The sequence below is a fragment of the Tupaia chinensis genome, unplaced genomic scaffold, assembly GCF_000334495.1.
Source record: "Tupaia chinensis unplaced genomic scaffold, TupChi_1.0 Scaffold000238_1, whole genome shotgun sequence".
Taxonomy (NCBI): domain Eukaryota; kingdom Metazoa; phylum Chordata; class Mammalia; order Scandentia; family Tupaiidae; genus Tupaia; species Tupaia belangeri.
In genome coordinates this window covers 1,169,572-1,193,146 of record NW_006159716.1, presented here as the reverse complement: position 1 = coordinate 1,193,146, position 23,575 = coordinate 1,169,572, and the positions used below count along the sequence as shown (strand labels likewise).

The window sequence follows — 23,575 nt, the reverse complement described above, 5'->3', positions numbered from 1 at the left end:
CTGTTTTGCACCAAAATAAATTTGTGCTTTAATTCTATTTTTTTTTTTCATGAACTTTGGGATTCCCTTCCTATATACACATATACTTTTTTCTCTAAACCAGTTGAAGGTATTTTGCAGACGTCATGACTTTTGACCCCTGCATACTTTAGGTGATTTCTCCTAAGATCAAGGACCTTTGTCCCACTACACAACCATAATAACAATTATGTCCAAGAAATGTAGCACTTATGCAATAAAACTATGTCAGATTTCTTCCAATTAACCCAACGGTATCCTTTACGATGGTTTTTCACTCTAGAATCCATAGAGCACTGATTCACTAGTTGTCACATCTCTTTAGTCTACAACAGCCCCTATCGGTTGTCCTGGCCTGGCCTTCAGCACAAATAGTCTGTTTCCACTTGACGAGGCCCAGTGGTTCTGGCAAGGTGTGGAATGTCAGTTTACCGCATTATTGGTGATGCTGAGTGTGAGCACTTGGTTACGGTGGCCTCTGCCCGGTTTGTCCTCAGGGATTAAAAGATTTCTTGTTCCCTTTGTAAAGAAGAAATGGTCTCTGAGGCAGCCCTGTGGTGCCGTGATTAGCACTGTGCATTGGGAGCTGGAAACCACGTGGCTGATGACAGCTTGAATCTTAGCTCTGGTGGCTTGAAAAACAGCAGGTGCGTGTGTGCGCATGCCCCAAATCTTTACGGATGGGGAAATGGAGTCCCCATTGGGGACTGCACGCTCTCTCTCTCTCTCTCTCTCTCTCGCTGTCTCACTTTCTCTCTCTCAGGTGCGCGCATGTGCCCTCTTACAATTAAAAGGGCAGGGGGGTGGGGGGCAGCTGGTTGTCTGGTGCTTAAAGTGGCTGGCTCCCACACGGCTGACTGTGCAGTTTGAATCCCAGCCTGGTGGCTTAAGGAACATGCCAGGCATGTGTGTGCACGTGTCCAAAATCCTGAGAGAAGGAACTGGGGCGTGATCATCCCCGCAGGGAGTGATTTTTCTCTTTCCCCTCTCTCTCTGTCCCTTTCTGGCAAGCACTTGTACCTTGCAGTTAATTTTTTAAAATAACAAAAAGAGAGACCAGGAGATGGCATAATGGTTACATTGCTGCACTCCCATGTGGTTGACTGCAGTTCAAGTCCCGGACCCAGAGGCTTCAAACTCACACCAGGCACATGTGCGTGTGTGCCCAAAATCCCAAGAGGAGAATGGAGGAAAAGGGATTGTGATGTGGCCATCCCCCAGGGAGTGATTTCTTACTTTCCGTCTCTCTGGCAAGTGCATGTGCCCTATAGCAAAAATCATAGATAGATAGATACACAGACAGACAGACAGACAAATGGGTAAATGATCTATAAGATGGTGTTTTGAGACCACATGACTATCCTATTTCTGAGCCAGTTGAGAACCCAGTGCTTTGAGACGCCTTCGGGAAGCATCACCTGAACCTTTTGTTGGTGATTGCAAAGTGGTGGCTTTATCCTTGTTCTAGCCTGGCCTCTATTTACTGGCTGGAATTTGTCCATAAAGGAGAGAGAGCTGCTTCTTGCTCACCTTCCCACTTTTTGTTAATAAACTTTTTTTTGAAGAATTTTTTTAATTGAACTTTATTTATTTTCATTTGACCAGAGAAGGACAGAGAGAGAGAGAGAGAGAGAGAGTGAGAGAGAGAGAGAGAGAGAGAGAGAGAGAAAGCAGCCAGGTCTGGGACTCAGAACATGGCCAGCTATGTAGGAGTCCAGCGCCCTCAACCACCAAGCCCCCTGCTGGCCCCATCCTGCTTTTTTGAGTTAACACTATGAATTCATTGATTTGGGGTTAGGAGTTTAGAATTTATCTTTTTAAACTCTCCATTAAGAGGGATTTTAAACATGAACAGAAGTAGATAAACATACTTAGCTTCAATACTTACCACCTCGGGGCTAGTTTTTTTTTTTTAGGTTTTCTTATAGGTCACATGTGTGCACCAGAGAGAGACAGAGTGACGGAGTGAGGTCCCACCACAGTCTCATCTCCTCCATTCTCCTCTTAGGATTTTGGGCACGCATGTACACGTGCCTGGCATGATTCTCAAGCCACCAGGTCCAGTACTCAAGCCGCAGAGTCAGCCACGTGGGGTCCAGCACCTTCACCGTCACGCACCTGCTGGCCTGCTCCTAGCCACTCCTTTCATCCATACTCCAACCACTGTCCCCCCTCCCAGCATTACGTTGAAGCTAATCCAGGAGCAAATCTATCAGTTCATCTGTAATATTTTAGTGTCTGTCTATAAACAATGGTGTATTCTTTTTGTATATTTTGAAAGTTATTGCTTTCTTTCTTTTCTTTTCTTTTCTTTTTTTTGATACTCAAATTGTCCCAAATCTGGTCAGTGGAAGTCTGTTTGAGTTGGCTTCTATACTTTATTTTTAAGCTTATTTATTTATATATTCTATAAGAGACAGAGAATCAGACAGGCACTACCAAGACGGCCTTCACATCATGGTCCACCCCGAGTCTCAGCTGGTTCGGATCACTGTACTCAGGAAGGTCCTGGGACGTGAACTCGGCACCTTTCCTATGCAGGTCCAGTTGCACTGCCACCGTATCACCACCTGGCCTGGCTTCTGTACTTTTGACATGTCTCCATCTCTCCTCTGAGCATTTCCTCTATTTATGGGGGAAAATATTGTCTGGTTGCCTTGAGATGACCTTGCCTCAAATTTAGAATTGGTTGCTCCCCAAGGGGCCTTGGGACTTAAATCTCTTATTGCAGAGAGTGGCTCAGGACTTAGACTTTCTTACAAATGGATTAAAATTCAAAAGTCAGTGATTAAGAGAGGTGACTTACAAGATTTTAGCCTCTCAACCAAATGTAAACAAATTATTGTAGGTCTAAATCTCTTAAAGATTTAGTAGATTTAAAATTCCTTGAAAGGCTAGTCATAGCTTACTGATTAAGAGAGCTAGATCCCGCATGGACAGCTATGGTTCGAATCCGGGTCTCAGTATAGCAACTTGAAAAACACATGGGGGGCCAGAAGGTGGTGTGGTGGCTAAGGGCACTGGACCCCCACATGGCCAACCACGGTCCAAGTCCCAGACCTGGTGGCTTGCTTTCTCACTTTCTCGTTCTTTCTCTCTTACTTTGTCCCTCTCTGGTCAAATTTAAAATAGATAAATAAATAAAGTTAAATAAAATAATTCCTCTAAAAAATAATAAAAAAAACACATAGGGCTTGTGCGTGTGGCCAAAATTCTGACAGGATGGAGAAGTGGAGCCCAAAGGATTACAGCAGGATTGCTCTCCATTTTGGGGTGATCTCTCTGGCAAGCACATACAGCCTCTAGCAACTTAAAAAAATCCTTGAGGGGCCAGCAGGTGGCATGGTGGCTAAGGTGCTGGACTCCCACACAGCTGACCACAGTTGGAGTCCCAGACCTAGGGGCTTGGTTTCTCACTTTCCCTCTCTCTCTTTCTCTCTCTGTCCCTCTCAGGTGAGCATATGTGCCTTATAACAAATTAAATGATGGTGATGATGAGAATAAAATTAAAATTAAATTATTTAATAATTTTTAAAAATTCCTTGAGAGCAACAGAGCCCATATCATGTGCAGCATCTACCATGCTTTGGGGGTGATCACAACTGAATTTTCTACTGAAGCCTCCAGCCCTGCCCTGCCCTCACTAATTCCCCAATCCCCGTGAGCTCGGTTTGCCCACCTTACTATGGACTTCAAAATCTAGACACCTTGGGACCAGCAGTTAGCATAATGGCTATGTCACTGGACTCCCATGTAGTCGGCCGCGGTGCGCGTCTCGGCCCCGGTGGCTTAAATCTCACGCCGGGCGTGTGTGCGTGCGTGCCCAAGATCCCGAGAGGAGAATGGAGGAGAAGGGATTGCGGCGTGGCCATCCCCCCTGAGGAGTGATTTCTCGCTTTCTGTCTCTCTGTCTCTCTGCTTTCTGGCAAGTACACACGCCCTATAGCAAAAACCTCTCCAAAAAAAAAAATCTAGACACCTTCATTTTTCTTATATAGACATTCTTTTCTTTTTTTAGAAGTATTTATTCTATTTATCATTATTATTATTTTTTAAAATTTGCTTCAGAGCATACACACTCACCAGAAAGAGACAGAGAGAGAGGGAAAGTGAGAAAGCAAGCCACCAGATCTGAGACTTGAACCACAGGCTGCCATGTCTGAGTCCGGCGCCTTAACCACCATGCTGCCTGCTGGCCCCTTTCTCTCTCTCCTTTATTCTTTTAGTATGTTACCAAACCCTATGAATTCTTTTTTTGAAAAATGTCTTATGTCCATTCTTTCTAGTAAGAGTGAAAACAATAACCGCGGTGCTGGAGACCGTACCCGTATTCCTAATCCTGACCTCAGGGCTGCGGGTGGCCTCACTCTCCCGTCCCGCAGTGGAGAGACAGGTCGGCAGCAGAGGCAGAGTGCTCTTAAAGTCAGCCTTTACCCGCTCGCTGTCTGTACTGGACTCTCCCCATTCCTCTCCTTACCTACAGCCGTGTCATAAGGTAGACTTTAGGAGTGAAGTACAACATAAAAACGGGTTAAGTAAGACGTCAGTCAGGTCCTGCTCTGCTGCTGAATGGTTTCGCGATCCAGGCTCTTCTCGTAAACTCTCCAAGCCCTTGGTTTCCCCCCTCTGAAACAAGGAACTCTAGCTGTGCACCAGAGTCACCTGGGGAGCCTTTTACAAAGATGGATGCCTGGGCATCCCCCCTAGAAGTTCTGCTTTAACAGTCTGGGGAAAGGCATCAGCATCTTTCAAGAGCTCCCCCAGTGATTCTGACGTGCAGCCAAGACAGAGAATCACTGGGCTAGACGATTTCCACAGCCCGTTCCAGCCCTCAAGTCCCCTCAGTTAGCTCTCTCAGCGGTGTCGGTGATTAATCTGCCTTCGGACTCTTCCTGAAGGCACAGTTCCGCCACGTGAATCCTCCTAGCACTGTGCTTGGTGACCTGAGCCAGATCCACGGGGAGTTTCCCATTTCTGCAGGAGAAAGCGCTGGTCCCTGAGCCGGCAGTCAGGGTCTCCTGTCAGAACCCCTCCACTTTGGCCAGGCTGGTCCCACGTTGTCCTCTGACTAGGCCAGACTCATTGTGAGTTCAGGCCTTTACTGGTGACTATTCATAGACTGCCCTTCCTGAACCTGCCTCAATGAATCCCCTCTTCCTGGGCCTCCCCCAAAGTGCCTAGAAGAACGAAGACTTGCTTGTTCCGTCCCCCTCTGAAGCGCCTTAACCCCCACACCACCTGCTGGTCCCAACGACAGTGTTTAAGAGTGCTGGCACTGGTCCAGAGCCCAGGCTTACCAATGGGGCCCTCACCCGGAGGACATGGGGGGTGAAGGGCTCCTGAGACAGTGCTCTCTGAGGTGTGGCCCACTGAGGGAGAGGGAAGATTTTTCTAGGCAGAAAGCGTCTGAGTGAAGACTCTTTTAAGAAGTAGTAGAAACAGCAAATGCAAAGCCTGGAGAGAGGAGAGATCATATTCTGGGGGCTGGGGGAGTGTGTGGGGGAGTAGGGGACAAGTTCAGATGAGGTAAGGAAGACGTTTGAGACCAGATCAGACAGGGCTTGGAGGTCAAGAGCCAGTGGTGTGGGGTGGACAGTGGTGCCGCGGTAAACGTGACAGCTGCGAGGCTGACCCATGCGGGAAGGATCCAAGCTCACATCCAGAGACCTCCCTGAGCGGAGCACGCACATGCTTGCCCATCGTCTGGAGCTGGCTAGAAGTCAGGGTAGATCATAGCACGAAGACCCTACCGGGGGGCACTGCCTCTGTGTCTCTTCCTCTGCTCTCTCACTCATGGAAAAAATTTAAAAACTTTAAAGAAAAGGAGGAGTGGCGAGAGGGAGAAAGAGAAGGAAGGAAGGACAGAAAGTCCATCGAGCTGACCAGGAGGCAGGCAGTAATGTGGTTATACAACTGGACCCACGTGGGCAAGGTCCTGGGTTCTTGTCCTAGGTTCTCCCTGCATTCACCAAGCACGCGTGTGTGCCTATGATCCAGGCCAGCGGAGGCTGGGGGTGAACTGTGACAGCTTGAAGGCTGTTGGGCGTGTTGTCTCTTTGTCTCTCTCTGTTTTCCTCAAAGAAGTAAACTTAAATAAAGGCACTGACTAGGGAAAAGGAGACTGGTAGGCAAGCATGAAGTCAGACACGGCTGAGGCTTGGCACCGCAGTTACAGCAGGCTCCTCTGTTCTCTGTGTGCCTGTGTGCTTTCAGGACGGCAGCTTTTCAGAGGGTGAGGACTGTGTGATGTCCTCTGACCACCTCTGTGATTACTGTGGTGCTCTGGACTCAGTGGAGACCCACACGTCTCACCAGGGAACTTCAGTTGTGGCTGTCAGAGGCTCACCCCAACATGGTTAGGAGAGTATGTTTTGTAAATGAGCCCAAGACCAGGAAGTATGGCATAGCACCTTAAGAAGGTCAGAAATCAGGGCCTCTTCAAGCAAGATATCATGGTTTTTGTTTTGGTTTGGTTTGTTTTTGCTAGAGGGTGTATGAGCGTGCTGGAGAGAAGACAGAGAGAGGGAAATTGAGGAAGCATCTGCCATGAAGCCTGATCATGCTGCAATCCCTCCTCCTCCATTTGTCTCTCCTTTTGGGACTTTAGCATGCATACACAGGCACTCAGCATGTTTTTCAAGCTGCCGAGTCTGGGACTTGAACCATGTAGCCGACCATGTGGCATCCAGCCACCTCAACCACCAGGCCACAGGGTGGCCCAAGCATGGTCTCTAATTTCTCCCTCATTGTTCACCTGGACTGAAGTAATCACCCTAAATTAGGCTTCTTACACCTAGTCAAGCTTTTTTTTTCTTTTTAGATTTTTGCCATAGGGTGTACATACTCACCAGAGAGAGAGAGAGAAAGAGAGAGAGGGAGAGAGAGAAAGAAATCACTCCCCAAGGGGAATGGCTGTGCTGTAATTCGTTCTCTTCCATCCTCCTCTTAGGACTTTGGGCATGATGCACATGTGCCTGGCATGTTTTACAAGCTGCCTGGTATAGGACTCGAACCAGAGTTGGCCATGTGGGATCCAGCGTTTTAACCACCACACCACCTGCTGGCCCAAGGCTTAGTACTTTTAAACAGGGAAAATAATGTGTTCCTTGCCTGGATTTTAGCTCTTAACTGCCCTCTGGCAGGTAATACAATTTTGTGTGTTTTCTTTTCTTGTCTTATTACATTAGCCAGGACTTCCAGTGTGATGCAGTAAAGCAGTGATGAGAGAGGACATCCTTACCTTGTTCTTGACCTTAGCAGGAAAACAAGTTTCCTGTCATGAAGTATGAGTTAGCTGCAGCATTCTTGTAGATGTAGTTTATCAAGTCGAGAACGTTTCACCTGTTTCCAGTTTGCCAAGGATTTTTTCATGAGATGGGGATTGCATTTTGTCAGATAGTTCTTCTGCATCTGTTAATAGAATCACATGATTTTTCCTCTTTAGTCTGTTGATGTGATTGATTGTATTAATCATTGAGCATTGAACTAGCCTTGAGTACCTGGAATAAATCCTACTTGGTTGTGGTGTATAATCTTTTTTATATACTATCAAAGTATTAATATCTTCTGAGGGCTGTGCATCTATGTTTATGACAAATACTGGTCTGCAGTCTTTTCTTTAATGTCTTTGTTTGCTTTAATATGAGGATAATGCTAACTTCATAGGAGGAGCTAGGAAATGTTCCTTCTTTTATTTTCTAGAAGAGATGGAAGAGAATTGGTATAATTTCTTCCTTAAATATTTGGTTGAATTCATCTGTAAACCCATGTGTGCCTGGTGCTTTCTGTTTTGGAAGGTTATTAATTCAGTTTCTTTAATAGATATAAGTCCATTCAAATTGTGTATTTCTTCTTGTTTTGAGTTTTAACAGTCTGTCTTTCAAGGAATTAGTCCATTTCATCTGGGTTACCAAATTTATGGGTCTGGAGTTGTTCATGATATTTTGTTTTAGAGAGATTTTTGCTATAGGGCATGTCCACTCACCAGAGAGACAGAGAGACAAAAAGCAAAAAACCATCCCCCAGGGGAGATGGCCACACCACAGTCCCTACTCCTCCATTCTTCTTGGGATTTTGGGCACACAAGCACATGCACCCGGCATGAATTTCAAGCCTCTGGTTTCAGGACTCGAACTGTGGTTGACCCTGCGGGAGTCCAGTGATGTAACCATTTTTTAAGGACAGAGTCTCACTGTGTTACAGCTGTTCTACCTCGGCTTCCCTGGCACTGTAGTCACACACCACCACGCCCCCGTTTTTATGTGGGGTCTCACTGTGTCGCCCAGGCCAACCTAAAGCTTGTGTCTCAAGTTTCCCTGAGTCACTGGGAATACAGACACATGCTGCCACATCCAGTGTAGGAGGTCAGACTGCAGATTGAACCGATGCCACCACATGGCCCCTCCAGCCTGTGGAGCACAGCATATCTAACTTTTTGACTCCTGCCAAAGTGAACCATTAATAACCCATCATTGAGTAAGTGAGTGGCTAGTGAGAACTTTTTGCATAAGCCAAAATTATAGTTTAAATCCTCTGTAGGGGTGGTTACACTGAACTCAGAGTCCACTGATAGTATATATAAGATAAAACTGATGGGCCAGCCCTCGGGCCTAGTCGTTAAAGGAGCCAGATTCCTCAAGTCCCACCCTGTAGTTTGAATCTGGCCCAAGCAGCTTGAATACACACCAGAAGCACATGTGTGTACTCTAAATCCCGACCAGATGGAGAAATGGAAGAGAAGGGATTGCAGGATGGCCATACGCCATCGGGGATGCTGTCTCCCTCTCCCTCCATCTCTCTTTCTTGTCTTTCTGTCTCTGGTGAGCACACAAGCCTTCTGGCAAAACAAAACAAAACAAAACAAACAAAAAACTGAAAACTAACTGCACTTGGGGCTGGCAGGTGGCATGGTGGTCAAGGGTGCTAGACTCCCATGTGGCCAACTGTGGTTCAAGTCCTAGACCTGGTGCTCTCTCTCTCTCTCTCTCTCTCCCTCCCTCCCCCCCCATCAAATTAAAATGGATGAATAAATAAATAAAGTTAAGTAAAAAAATAATTCTAAAAAACACACAATGCAGAATTTAAAAAAAAAACTTACTGTACCATAAAATAATAATGCATAAAACTTGAAGGTAATTTATAAAAACCCTTTATCTTACTTAAATGCATTACCGAGATTATAGATTTATGTATATGTGCATGTCCACATGGGTTCTTTTAGAGATAAAAAAAGCTTGTTAGTTCTTAAATACTATCTCACCCATCTCCCTCATCTATAGAAAAGAGGCATACAACAGTTTAGACATCAGATTAACTTTTCTAATTATGTTTTGCTTAGGTTAATTTTTCTTTCTTTCTTTCTTTCTTTATAAGTTATGTGTGGGGCCAGATGGTGGTGCAGCTGTAACACGTGATGCTTTGTGAGGCAGACTACATGAGAAGGGTCTGGGTTCAAATCCAGAGACCTCCCTGAATACGTGAGGTCCATGTATATGTTCATGATCTGTGACTGGCTGAGGCTGGGAAGAGACTATGGCTCCGGGCCCCGCCGGGGGGGGTTTTTTTTTTTTTTTTTTTTTTTTTTTTTGGAGAGGTTTTTTTTTTACGCTATAGGGCGCATGGGTTTGCCAGACAGAGAGAGACATAGAGACAGAAAGCGAGAAATCACCCCCCAGGGGGGATGGTCACGCTGCAATCCCTTCTCCTCCATTCTCCTCTCGGGATCTTGGGCACGCACGCACAAGCGCCCAGCGTTGAGTTTTAAGCTACCGGGTTTGGGACGCGAACCACGGTCGACTACATGGGAGTCCAGTGACATAGCCTTTATGCCAACTGCTGGTCCCTCGCTTAGGTTAATATTGAATTGAGTTCACATTTCCTAATTACATGCTCCCTTCTTTGCATTCCTTCAGAAGCCCCAACTTAAAATATTATTGTGACAATAAATATCTTTGCTTCGAGAACACTGCATAAACTATAAGAGCCTTTAATATGAAATAAATAAATGCATTGTTCTCTGAGATTAGGTCAGTGTCTTTGAAACAGACTGTGTTAGAATGTTAATTGAGTTTGACATAAGCATGGATATAAAATGCATCCTGCCACTCAACTTACCAGCAGCGAAACTGATTACCAATTCTAATCATTGTCTGCATGGTGACAGCATACTGAGATGGAGATGTTGAATATTTTAGTTTGTGATATTATCATGGTTGTTTAAAGTACTGACTACGTGTTTGGAAACCAATCGAGGTAATTGGTATGCATGTAGGAACTAGCAGGCTGAGCACATCATTTATTTATAGACTCTTTTGATGTAACTCTATGGGGAAAAAAGTTAATAAAACATGGTTCAAAGATAAATTTACACTCACCACTATAATATGACATAAAGCACAAATTATTGTACTGAAAAAACTGTTTTCTACTGAAACATGTTCTTTATTCTTTCTTAAGCTATTGCACCAAAGCAAGAAGGAAAGGACCGGGAGGGAACAAAATTGCCCAGGTATTGTTATTTTGTCTAAACTTAATTGATGCAATTTGTGATGATTATAAGTTATGTGTGGGGCCAGATGGTGGTGCAGCTGTAACACGTGATGCTTTGTGAGGCAGACTACATGAGAAGGGTCTGGGTTCAAATCCAGAGACCTCCCTGAATACGTGAGGTCCATGTATATGTTCATGATCTGTGACTGGCTGAGGCTGGGAAGAGACTATGGCTCCGGGCCCCGCCGGGGGGGGTTTTTTTTTTTTTTTTTTTTTTTTTTTTTGGAGAGGTTTTTTTTTTACGCTATAGGGCGCATGGGTTTGCCAGACAGAGAGAGACATAGAGACAGAAAGCGAGAAATCACCCCCCAGGGGGGATGGTCACGCTGCAATCCCTTCTCCTCCATTCTCCTCTCGGGATCTTGGGCACGCACGCACAAGCGCCCAGCGTTGAGTTTTAAGCTACCGGGTTTGGGACGCGAACCACGGTCGACTACATGGGAGTCCAGTGACATAGCCTTTATGCCAACTGCTGGTCCCTCGCTTAGGTTAATATTGAATTGAGTTCACATTTCCTAATTACATGCTCCCTGATGCTGACACCACTCACACTCAAGCCATACCAGACGGTATGGGTGAACTGTGTCGTCCACCATCTACACAGCAAAATCATGAGTGTAGACAGTAGATTTGGGGCTGGGCCTTGGGCCCTGATGGAGTCTGTGCAGACTCTATGTAGTAGCTGTCAGTCAGGGTCGTAATCCTAGCAGGTGTGATCTAAAAATCACTAGAGAGAGAAACTGAATTCCTAGCTGCAGCTTTGCACCTGAGCACAAGACACGGGCGTTCCAGAAGCAAAAAGTCTGTTGTCAACCCAGCATCCCTATTGAATGTCATTAAGAAAATTCAGTGTGCCTATAATGTTTTTTTTTTTTATTTTTTTAAAAAGTTTTTGCCATAACATGTGTGCATTTGCCAGAGAGAAACAAGAGTTTAAAGGATCTATTTTGTGGGTCAACTAGTGGCATGGTGGTTAAGCTGGCTGATCCCACATAGCTGACCGAGTGGTTCGAGTCCTGGATCCAGCAGCTTGAAAAACACGCTGGAGGGAGCAGCAAATGGCATGGTAATTAAGGCACTGGACTCTCATGTGACCAACACATTTCGAGTCCTGTTCCAGCGGCTTGAAACTCATGCTGGGGACCAGCAGTTGGCATAATAGCTATGTTGCTGGACTCCCGTATAGTTGACTATGGTTCGAGTTCCGGACTCAGTGGCTTAAACTCACTCTGGGCTCATGTGCGTGCGTGCCCAAGATCCTGAGAAGAGAATGGAGGAGAAGGGATTGCAGCGTGGCCATCCCCCCGGGAGGTGATTTCTTGCTTTCTGTCTCTCTGTCTTTCTGGTGAGCGCATGCGCCCTATAGCAAAAATCTCTCCAAAGAAAAAAGAGAAACTCATGCTGGGCACATGTGCGTGCATGCCCAAAATCCCAAGAGAATGGAGGAGAAGGGATTGCAGCATGGCCTTCCCCCCTTGGGGTGATTTCTTGCTTTCTGTCTCTCTGGCAAGTGCAAGTGCCCTATAGCAAAAATCTCTTTAAAAAAAAAATGGAAGAAAAGGAAAACATGGACATGTATATGTGCCCAAAATCCCAAAAGGAAAGAAACAGGGAGAAGAGATTGCGGCATGACCATCCACCACTGGGGATGGTTCTCATTTTCTCTTTCTCTGATTCTCCTTAGCAAGCACACACACCTTTTGACACTTTTGAAAAAAAGGGGGGGGGGGGGGTAATATATTTTACAATTTTACTGTTGCGATAAGAGAATCATAGTTTAAAACATTTATTTCATTTTGTAATATAACCTGAAGATAATGCTGGGTAGGCATTAAAAGGCTTAAGTAATGAAATTAATTTTTTCATCTTGGTAATATTTTTCACAGGCTCAGAAAAAATGTTTGAGTCAGACTTCCCCCATTTCCACTTCCAAGACGGCAGATGGCCTGAGGCAAGCACAGACCCCTGGGCTGTCGAGCACCGCACTGCCAGGTCAGGGCCCGTTGTCCGAACACTCCCCTGTGTGACCCTGTCCTCCCAGCACCCACGGGCCACTCTTCTTGCCTCCCCCATTCTGCATGAAATCTTCCTGATTTAACATCACCTCCACTCTGATCATTCCTTCTTTTTCTGTATCCTTTCCATCCAAATAATATACCATGTCACATCAACGCTAAGGTTCAATTGTGGGCCAGCTGATGGAGTGGTGGTTGAGGCGGCTGGACCCCACGTGGCTGACTGCATGGTTCCAATCCCAGACCCTGTGGCTTGAGAAGTACTGGGCACATGTGCATGCATGCCCAAAATCCTGAGAGGAGAGTCGAGGAGAAGGGATTGGGGCATGGCCAACCCCTCAGGGGGTATTTTTTCACTTTTCTCTCTCTCTCTCTCTTTTTGTCTCTCTCTGGTAAGCAAACGTGCCCTACAGCAAAACTAAAAAAATATGTATCAATTATAAGATGTGCCATCATTTTGTGTACTACATTACTAAGGAAAAAAAAGCACTTCTAATTAGATAATGACACATTACATTTAAAAACTATACCTCTTAAGAAACAATGGAATCTAGTATCATATAGCACGTGACTTTGTAATTATCCTCTCGTTGCTTTATAAATATTTAGAATCTCTCTACCCCTAGACTGAGAACGTTGTGTGATATCACTTTCATTTTCTTAAAGCTTATGAACACTTGTGCTATTCAGTTTATACTTTACAAAAAGACAGACAAACTTGAGTATTTCTCTCAGTTCCCTCTCTGAGCCTCCCTTTCCTTAAGTTGTATTTTGGGGTTCGGTAGTACTGACACATTATTGGCTGGAGGCCTGTTTCCCAGACTGTAGGTCATTCGAAACTGTAGCATTTTGGAGCTTCTGTGTGCTACCACTCCTGTCTTTATCTAGCTGCTGATTTCCTGAGTAGGCCTCAGTAGTCCTTCCCTCTGCCTCCAGAGCTCGTAGACAGATGCTCTGCCCTGCTTCCTCGCTTGTAGCACACCTCCGCAGTGAAGAAATGCTTTTCAGAAGTTCAGATGCTTTTCAGCACGCTGGGCGCTAGGGCTGACCCAGGGGGGCTGAGTTACTGCTTCTGTTGAACATTGCCTTATGTATTAATTCCAGTAGGACAGGATTCTGGAAGCAAAGTTCTATCGGCATCCTTAGGAACCGCACAGCCACAGCAGGAAAAAGTAGTTGGATCATCTCCCAGCCAGGCAGCCGTGCAGGTAGGAGCTATTTGCATAGCCTCTTCCTAACGTGTAACGTAACTGAGCGACATGCAGCCCTGTCACCGCGTTGTGGTCCCCGTCCGGCACAGTGTGCACAGTCAGCCAGGCCTCCTGCGTGCCCTCAGTAGTGTGGTCACTCGAGACTTTGAGTGTGCCAGGCCACATTACGTTTGTGTTTCCAGGATCAATGTGCTTTGTTCTGACACGTTTAAAGTGCTTCATTAACCTGTCAGTTTTTCATGGATTAATAATGATACTGAGCCAGCTGGGAGTGTGGTGGCTAAGGCTACTGGATCCCACATGGCCAACTGTGTGTTTTGAGCCCCAGACCCAGTAGCTTGAAAAACATGCTGGGCACGTGTGCATGAGTGCACAAAATCCTGAGAGGAGGAAGGAGGAGAAGCGTTTGCTGTGTGGCCATTCCCTGGGGAGTGATTGCTCACTTTCTCTGTCTTTCTCTCCATTGAGTGCACATGCCCTAGAGTAAGAACTAAAAATAAAAATAACGATACCAGGGGGACCAGCAGTTAGCGTAATGGCTATGTTGCCGGACTCCCACATAGTCGACCGTGGTTCGTGTCCCGGACCCGGTGGCTTAAACTCAGGCCAGGCGTGTGTGCGTGCGTGCCCAAGATCCCGAGAGGAGAAAGGAGGAGAAGGGATTGCGACGTGGCCATCCCCCCGGGGGGGTGATTTCTCGCTTTCTGTCTCTCTGTCTCTCTCTGTCTGGCAAGCACACACGCCCTATAGCAAAAACCTCTCCAAAAAAAGAAAAAAAAAAAAGATACCAGGAGCTAGCACAAAATAAACACCCCAAATTGTAGTTTCCTACTGAATGATGTCACTCATTCTCTTTTAAAAAGTAGACTTGGGGGGACTAACAGATGACATAATGGCTATGTCGCTGGACTCCCACGTAGTCGACCGCGGTTCGAGTCCCGGACCTGGTGGCTTAAACTCATGCCGGGCACGTGTGCATGCGTACCCAAGATCCCGAGAGGAGAATGGAGGAGAAGGGACTGCGGAGTGTCCATCCCCCTTGGGGGTTGATTTCTCGCTTTCTGTCTCTCTGCCTCTCTCTGTCTTTTTGGCAAGTGCACACGCCCTATAGGGAAAACCTCTCCCCGAAAAAAACAAAAAGTAAACCTGGGGATGGCTATGGGATGGTATGGTGGTTAAAAACAGAAGTAGGTCTGGGGTTGGCCCCATGGCCTGCTGGCTAAGGGAGCTGAAGGCTAACTGGGCAGTTTGAATCCTGGACCCAGAAGCTTGAAAACCATGCCTAGCGCACATGTGTATGTGCCTACAAAAGTCCTGACAGGGTGAAGAAATGGAGAAGGGAGTGTGGCGTGACCATGCCTCACTGGAGGTTCTTTCCCCTCCCCCGTCTCTTTGTCTCCCTGATGAGCACATGAACCTCTACCTGAATTTTTTTTTTAAGGTTTTTGCTATAGGATACATAAACTTACTGGAGAGAGAGAGAGAGGGGAAAAGTGAAAAATTACCCCCCAGGGGGATGGCCACACAATAATCCCTTCTCCATTCTCCTCCTGAGATCTTGGACACACACACATATACACACGTCCAACATGACTTTCAAGCCACTAGATCCGGAACTCAAACCACAGTGAGCCGTGTGGGAATCCAGTGCCTTAGCCACTACGCCACCTGCTGGCCCCCAGAATTTTTCTTTTTAATACTAGATCTGGGACCAGCAGATGGTGTAATGGTTATGTCACTGGACTGCCACATGGCTGACTATGGTTCAAGTCCCGGAGTCTTGAAACTCATGCCAGGTGCGTGTGAGTACCCGCCCAAGATCCCAGAGAAGAATGGAGGAGAAGGGATTGCAGCGTGGCCATCCCCCCAGGGGGTGATTTCTCACTTTCTGTCTCTCTGGTGAGCGCATGCACTCTATAGCAAAAATCTTTCTTTAAAAGTGTAGATCTGGGACAAGCAGTTGACGTAATGGCTATGTCGCTGGACTCCCATGTAGTCGACCGCGGTCTGAGTCCTGGGCCTGGTGGCTTGAATTCACACTGGGTCCGTGTGCGTGTGTGCCCAAGATCCCAGGAGGAGAATGGAAGAGAGGAGATTGCAGTGTGGTCATCCCCCCCGGAGGGTGATTTCTTGCTTTCTGTCTCTGTGTCTCTCTGTCTTTCTGGTGAGCGCACATGCCCTATAGCAAAAATCTCTCCCCCTCCCCCCCAAAAAAATTCGTAGATTTGTTCTTCTTAGTTATGTGGGAAGATTATTTTTCCTAAAGCACTAGCCAGGAGTTTATGAAAGGGGCAGTTCCATGTCTACCCAACTTAGACTTTTAAACTACAGAACATTTCAAACCACTCTCTAAAAAACAAGGAAGAGGACTTGCAGATGGTGTGGTGGTTAAAGTGCTGGATCCCACATAGCCGATTGCATAATTGAGTCCAGACCTGCAACTTGGAAATCATGAGGGCATATGTGCATATGCCCCGAGTCCCAAGAGGAGGATAGAGGAAACGGGACTGTGGCACGGCCATCCCCCCCAGGGGATGATTTCTCACTTTCCTTCTTTCTCCATTTCTATAAGTGTGTGCACCCTATAGCCAAGAAAAAAAGGAAGGAAGGAAGAAAATTTGCTTTCATTTTCTTCTTCAAATTTAGTGTCTAATAGTTTAGTGAGACTTGCTGCAGTCTGGGCCTGCCTAGCATACCCAGTGAGAGGTCTGGTTGGGTCACAGGTGTGTGACATAAGGCACATGTGTTTCCTTAATATGATGTAAAGAATGCCTTAGTGGGCCGCACAGCTGGTCTGTATGTAACTAGAGCTTAGAAATGTTGGCTTCCTCATCCACCACCAAAAAGTTGCATTAATTTATATCTACTGTGTTTTCAGATGTTCATGGAGTTGGTAACTACAAATAATTTTTCGAAAATATAATGACACATTTGTAGGGGAAGTTAAGGATTCAGGCTTTAAAGCAGAAACACAGTACAACTTTCTGTAATCTTGATACATTACAACTTTACTATATAGAGTTTGTGGGCTTTTTTTTTTTTTAAGAATTATTTATTGGGGATCAGCAGGTGGACACTCTCACATGGCTGACCACAATTTGTGTCCTGGACCCAGTGGCTTGCTTTCTCACTTTCCCTCTCTCTCTGTTTCTCTCTGGTCAAATTAAAGTAAAATGAATGAATAAACAAAATTAAAAATAATAATTAAAGAAATACTTATTTATTTAATTTTACTGATGATTATTCTTCTTTGAGTTGCTATAGAGCACAAGTGCTCATGAGAGAGTGAGAAAAGTCAAAAGAAAAACAAGCTGCCAGGACCAGGACTCGAACCATAATTAGCCATATGGGAGTTCAGAGCATTAATCACCCCATCACCTGCTGGTCCTTTTTTTCTTTTTTTTAAAAAAAGATTTAGGGTGAAAAAAAAAGATTTAGGGTGCACAGGCCCAGAAGGTAGCATGGTGGTTAAGGCACTAACTCCCACATTGCTAACTGGTTTGAGTCTCGGACCTGGCACGTCAAATTAAAGTACAGGCGTGTGTGTGTGTGTGTCTGTGTGTGTGTGTGTGTGTATGCATGTGTATGCATGTGTATGCATGCCTAAAAACCCCAGGAGAAGAATGGAGGAGAAGGGGTTGCTGCGTAGCTATCCCCTGGGGGGGGGGGGATTTCTCACTTTCCCTCTCACTATCTCTCTCTTTGGTGAGCACATGTGCCCTATGGCAAAAATCTTTCAAAAAAATAAATTAAATATTTAGGGCACATGCACTTGCCAGAGAGACAGAGAGAGGAAGAGAGAAAGTAAGAAATCACCCCGAGGGGCTGACCATGCCACAATCTTTTTGTCCGTTCTCCTCTGAAGAGTTTGGGCACGCACGCACACGCACCTGGTGTGATTTTCAAGCCACCATGTCCAGGACTCAGACTGCACAGTCAGCCACATGGGATCCAGCGTCTTCATGCCACCTGCTGGCCCCTAGGCTTGTTTTGTTTTTAGTTTTTGGGTTTTGCTATAGGGCGTGTGTGCTCACTAGAGAGAGTTAGAGGGAAAGTTAGAAATCAACCCCAGGAGTATGGCCATGACCCGATCCCTTTTTAGCTCAAGACTTTAGGCACACTTCCATACACATCTAGTGTGATTTTCAAGCTGTTGTGTCCCGGACTCAGACCCATGCAGTTGGCCATGTGGGACACAGCGCTTTAACCTCTATATCACCTGCTAGCTGGCCTGGGTGTGTGTTTGTTTGTTTGTTTGTTTGTTTTCAGAGAGATTTTTTGCTATAGAGTACATGTGCTCACCACCAGAGAGACAGAGAGAGAAAAGAGAAATCACCCCCCAGAAGGGAGGGCCACACCGCAATCCCTTCTCCTCCATTCTTCTCTCAGGATTTTGGGCACACAGGCATACACATGCGCCCAGTGTGAGTTTCAAGCTACCAGGTTCAGGACTTGAACCATGGTTGATCATATGGGAATCCACTCTCTTAACCACTATGCCATCTGCTGGTCCCAAGGACTTGCTTATTTTTAATAGGGCATATTTTATAGTCTTTGAATATATTTCCAATAGGTAGTAGAAAACATTAAAAATGTCATGACCTTTATATACATGTAACTATATTTTGCTTTTTTTTTTTTTTAATAATAATGAAAGCTATGTTTTGTCCTTAGGTGGATAGTCATTCGGGAGGACAGAAAAGGCCTGCTACAAAACAGCTAACTAAAGGAGCTTTGTGAGTATCCTTTGAAATGACAAATTACTTTTCAAATGTCTAACCTTCAGTGAGTGTAACTGACAGAAGCCGGGTTATAATAATGGGTATCTTAGCCTTTTTTGAACTGCATTAGAAAAATTCTTTCCTATCGTTTCTTTTTCATTATGATCTACAAATACAGCAAACATAGCTTGAACCGACCATTTGCTCTTTTGTTCTTAAGGACAATAATAGCTGTGTCTTTTTAGAGACAGAGTCTTGAGGAAAGCATGGTTTGATAAACTCCTACGTTAGAACAGAGATGTTCGCACGAGCGCCGTTGCCTCTGGTCAGGTCTTACCCAGGTCTACACGTGCACCCTCACAGGAAGAGCTTTTGTGGTTAGGGCATAGTCCCCTGTGGAGAGGATTAGACCAAACCCCAAACCCACTGTGCTATACGAAGTATAACACTGAAGAAAAAACAGACCTGCTCTACAATGAATAAGAAATTGTAAGATGTCTTATTTTCTCTGCGTGCAAAGAAACGACATGAGTAGACTTGACTTCTGAAAATGGCTCGGACATTGACGTTGGCCGCTTCTCTTTTCAAGCATTCTCCAGCAGTTGCAGAGGGACCAAGCCCACACTGTGACACCTGACAAGAGTCAGTTCCGATCGCTGAATGATGCGGTGCAGAGGCTGCTCTCCTACCACGTGTGCCAGGGCTCTGTGCCCACCGAGGACGACTTGAGGAAAGGTAAGCAGGCTGTGACCTAGCGTGCCGCCCTGACACCAGCCGTCCCACGGCTGTCTGGAAGAGCTAGAGCACCTCACTTCCACATGGTAGGCAACTCATTGCTTTTTTGTTACTCGTTTTTTTTAATTGCCAAGGACACGTGCATTTATGAGAGAGACAGAAGGAGGAAGAGGAAGAAGGTAAAAGCGCCATTCACTGACGCATGGTCACACCACAGTCCTTTCTCCATCCTGTCAGGATTTGGGGCATGAATTTTTCAAACCACTGGGGCTGAGAGTTGAACCCCAGTCAGCCATGTGGGGTCTGATTCCCTTAACCACAGGCCATGGGGCCAGCCCAATGGGTATTGTGTTTAATCACAGACTTACCTTGTTCCCAGTGTACTCTGTTTCCCAGTCTCTGTTCAGGGCTGTGACTTACCTTCTCAATATTCAGAGAAGTGGGTACCCAAATGTCCTAGTATTTTACTGAGAACTGGGAGTCAGTGAATCCAAGCTTTTGTTTGGATGCTAGCTACAGATGGGACCGCTGTGGGCTAGGTTCTCTGCACAGAGGCTTAGCATGGTCCTTGCCTTTTTTTTTAAATTTACTTATTTTTAAATTTTTTTGAGAGACAAGTTTTTTCTATAGGGTGCACTCGTTAGGTAGACAGAGAGACAGAGAGACAGAAAGCGAGAAATCACCCCCCAGAGGGGATGGCCACGTCTCAATCCCTTCTCCTCCATTCTCCTCTTGGGATCTTGGACATGCACACACATGCATCTGGTGTGATTTTGAAGCCACCAGGTCCAGGGCTCGAACCGCGGTTGGCCATGTGGTGCCTTCATCACCATGCCACTTGCCAGCCCTAGGAGCTCATCTATTTAACTCATGAAACTGGCAGAAACACCTGAGGGTATGCGCTCTGTCTAAAGGCAAGGACCAGGAATAGCAGATGGCATAGTGGTTAAGGCGCCAGACTCCCATATGGTCAACTGTGGTTTGAGTCTTGGACCCAGCAGCTTGAAACTCACGCCAAACACATGTGCGTGCATGCCCAGAATCACAAGAGGAGAATGGAGGAGGGGCTGCGACGTGGCCATCCCCCCTGGGGGGTGATTTCTCACTTTCTGTCTCTCTGTCTCTTCGGCAAGCACACGTGCCCTATAACAAAAACCTCTCAAACAAAACCAAACCCCCCCAAAAAAGCCAGAGGTATATTATGTTTATGGTTTCCTAATTAAAGTTAAAATATGTGAATTTTTTAAATTATTATTTAGTTTTGGTTTTGGTTTTTTTAAGTTTTTTGTTATAGGGCATCTGTGCTCACCAGAGAGAGTCAGAGAGAGATAAGTAAAGTGAGAAATCACCCCTAGAGGCTGATCCCCTCTCGGGATTTGGGGCACACGCTCACATGAGCCCAGCATGTCCTTCAAGCCTCTAGATCCAGGTGTCGAACTGCATAGTAGGCCATGTGGCATCCGCCACCCGACCTCCATGCCACCTACTGGCCCACCCTCCTGACCACATCCCACTAGACAGTGAGGGAAGCAGACCAGAAGCATGCTGCTTAGCCAGAGAACAACTAACCTAAGAGAAAATTGCCACCGATAAGCCATGTTTGAATAATGAAAGAATAACGCGTTTCAGTCTGAAGAAATAAAGACCTACGGGGTGATCTGCCTGCTTGGACTTATTTCTCTCTCTCTCTTTTTTTTCCAAAGTGGACAATGAGTTTGAAACAGTTGCCACTCAGCTCCTAAAAAGGACTCAAGCTATGCTTAACAAATACAGATTCCTGCTCCTGGAAGACGCCATGGTAAAAGTCATGCTACCTACATATTCGGTTTTTAATACTCCTCAGAGCACAGCTACTGAATCAGAGCGAGAAACCTCAGGAGTGACGTTTCCAGAACCTTATAAAGGGCAAGGACTTTACGGTTGCAGAAACTTGCACGTAGCCCTTAGTGCCGGTCATGGCAGCTGACATCTGCTTCACTGGGTGGCTTACTTCATCCAGCAGTGCTGTTGATTTCTCCTCTGACAAATGGAGAAACCAGGGTTTTGGTTAAGTAACTGGCCCAAGGGACCAGCAGTTAGCGTAATGGCTATGTCGCTGGACTCCCACGTAGTTGACTGCGGTTTGCGTCCCGGACCTGGTGGCCTAAACTCACACTGGGCGCGTGTGTGTGCGTGCCCAAGATCCCAAGAGGAGAATGGAGGCGAAGGGACTGCAGCATGGCCATCCCCCCTGGGGGGTGACTTCTCGCTTTCTGTCTCTATGTCTCTGTCTGTCTGACGAGCGCACGTGCCCTATAGCGAAAACCTCTCCAAAAAAAAAAAAAAGATAGTTAACTTAGCACCAAACTTAGATTACGTTTTTTAAACGTACATGATTTGTTTGTTTGTTTGTTGTGGTTTTCAGGCAGCCCAGGCCAGGACTCATTCATGTGGGAATCTGGAGCTCTAACTACCCTGCCACCTGCTGGCCTCCACATTCAATTTTGAAAAACTTTTTGAAATTTTAATTTATTATTAGTAGGTATTCTTTAATTTATTATTAGTAGGTATTCTTCAACTTGAGCACTGAGAGACAGAAATGGGGAGGCAGAGAGACTAAGAGTGAAAAAACAAGCTGCCCGGTCTGGGACTCAAACCGCAGTCAGTCATAGGGGAGTTCAGCACCTCAACCACCACGCCACCTGCCAGCCCCCCACATTTAATTTTTAAGTGTACAACTTGATGGTTTTTAGTTATTCACAAGGCTGTACAGTGATTTCCACTATCTAATTCTGGGCCATTTTCATCTCCCCAAATACAAACAAAAAATCATTTTAAAGCACCAGTTAATTAGAGAAACAAGTAAGATGTTGGGGCCTGCAGGCGGCGTGGTGGTTAAAACTCCTCAGGGCACAGCTACTGAATCAGAGCGAGAAACCTCAGGAGCGACATTTCTAGAACCTTGTGTAAAGGACTCCCAACATGGATGACCGAAGTTCGAGTCCTGGACCTGGTGGCTTGCTTTCTCACATTCACTCTTTCTTTGCCTTTCTCTGGTCAAGTTAAAAGATAATAATAATAAATAAAATGGAATAAAATAGCTCTTTAAAGAATAAAGAAGATGTCTCAGGAAATGATAGAAACACCAAATCTACTCTGAGATTTTAGAAGCTATTCTAAACTTATATAGGCTTTAACCTATAAATTAATCTTTTACAAAGTTGTTTGTAATTTGAGATCAACTTTGAAAATTTATTTTGGGAGAGTGGTTGAATATACATTATCCATATATATAATACAATGTAAATATGTATGTGTGTATGTGTTTACTTAAATATTTACATTTAAATATGTATATTAAATATGTATATTTAAGCAAATATGTCCCACCAAAATCTGTCATGTTATTCTCATATCAACATCCATTTCCGAAATAAAATTCTGAGACATCTAAAGGGCCAGCTCCATCATTTGTGAAGAAAGAGCCACTTACTTGGTCTAATTATCTCGTATCTACCATGAATTCTCATGTTAAAATAGATGCTGAAATATAATTTTTGATTCTATGCAGTATAAGCCTTAATAAAAACACAATAAAAGCATAGCAGAATATAAAGTAAAAGTTCATCCTAATGAAAAGATTCCTAAGAAGGGAAAAAAAGGAAGGTACTGAACTGTATATGTACTGGGTTGTCACAAAAGTCATGACGTATTTTTTCTGTTTTTCTATGCAAAAATGCAGCATGACTTTCCCGACAGCCCAAAAGTTGCTACCATTTGGGTGCAAGAATGAAGAAGTATATGCATACATACATGCTTCTGTGTGACCCAATTATATCGGCAAGAGTTTTTGTTTGTTTGTTTGTTTGTTTTTTGGAGAGGTTTTTGCTACAGGGCGCATGCACTCGCCAGAAAGACAGACAGAGACAGAGAGACAGAAAGTGAGAAATCACCCCCCAGGGGGATGGCCACACCGCAATCCCTTCTCCATTCTCCTCTCAGGATCTTGGGCATGCACGCACACGTGCCCGGCGTGAGTTTAAGCCACCAGGTCCGGGACTCGAACTGCGGCCGACTACATGGGAGTCCAGCGACATAGCCATTTCAGCAACTGCTGGTCCCTACAAGAGTATTTTAAACTCTAGGGAGGGCTGGGCAATGGTGGATACCAAGGAGAGGCAAAGAAAGGAGGCTTATTTGTACATACCCTGAAGTACCTTTTGAATTTTATACCGATGTGTAAGTTACCTTTTCCCAAAAAATACAATGTAAAAAAATACACCCTACGGCTAGGATCAGTGTGACTAAACGAAGCAGACTAGAACCTAGACTCCTCATTCTGATTCTT

General features: G+C 45.4%; 1 protein-coding gene across 4 annotated transcripts in view; it reads left to right on the top strand.

Annotated features, from left to right (window-relative positions):
* The window catches only part of BICRAL (BICRA like chromatin remodeling complex associated protein), a 64,733-nt gene that overhangs the window by 33,553 nt on the left and 7,605 nt on the right, over nt 1-23,575 (top strand). For 2 of the 4 annotated variants that reach the window (XM_006148559.3, XM_006148557.3), the window contains exons 6-10: nt 12,453-12,558; nt 13,686-13,789; nt 18,467-18,528; nt 19,103-19,248; nt 20,952-21,046. In XM_006148559.3, the coding sequence (XP_006148621.1) occupies nt 12,453-12,558; nt 13,686-13,789; nt 18,467-18,528; nt 19,103-19,248; nt 20,952-21,046 (513 nt within the window). The remainder of the gene's footprint in view (nt 1-12,452; nt 12,559-13,685; nt 13,790-18,466; nt 18,529-19,102; nt 19,249-20,951; nt 21,047-23,575) is intronic. The other 2 variants (XM_006148558.3, XM_006148560.3) reach the window with 2 other exon arrangements.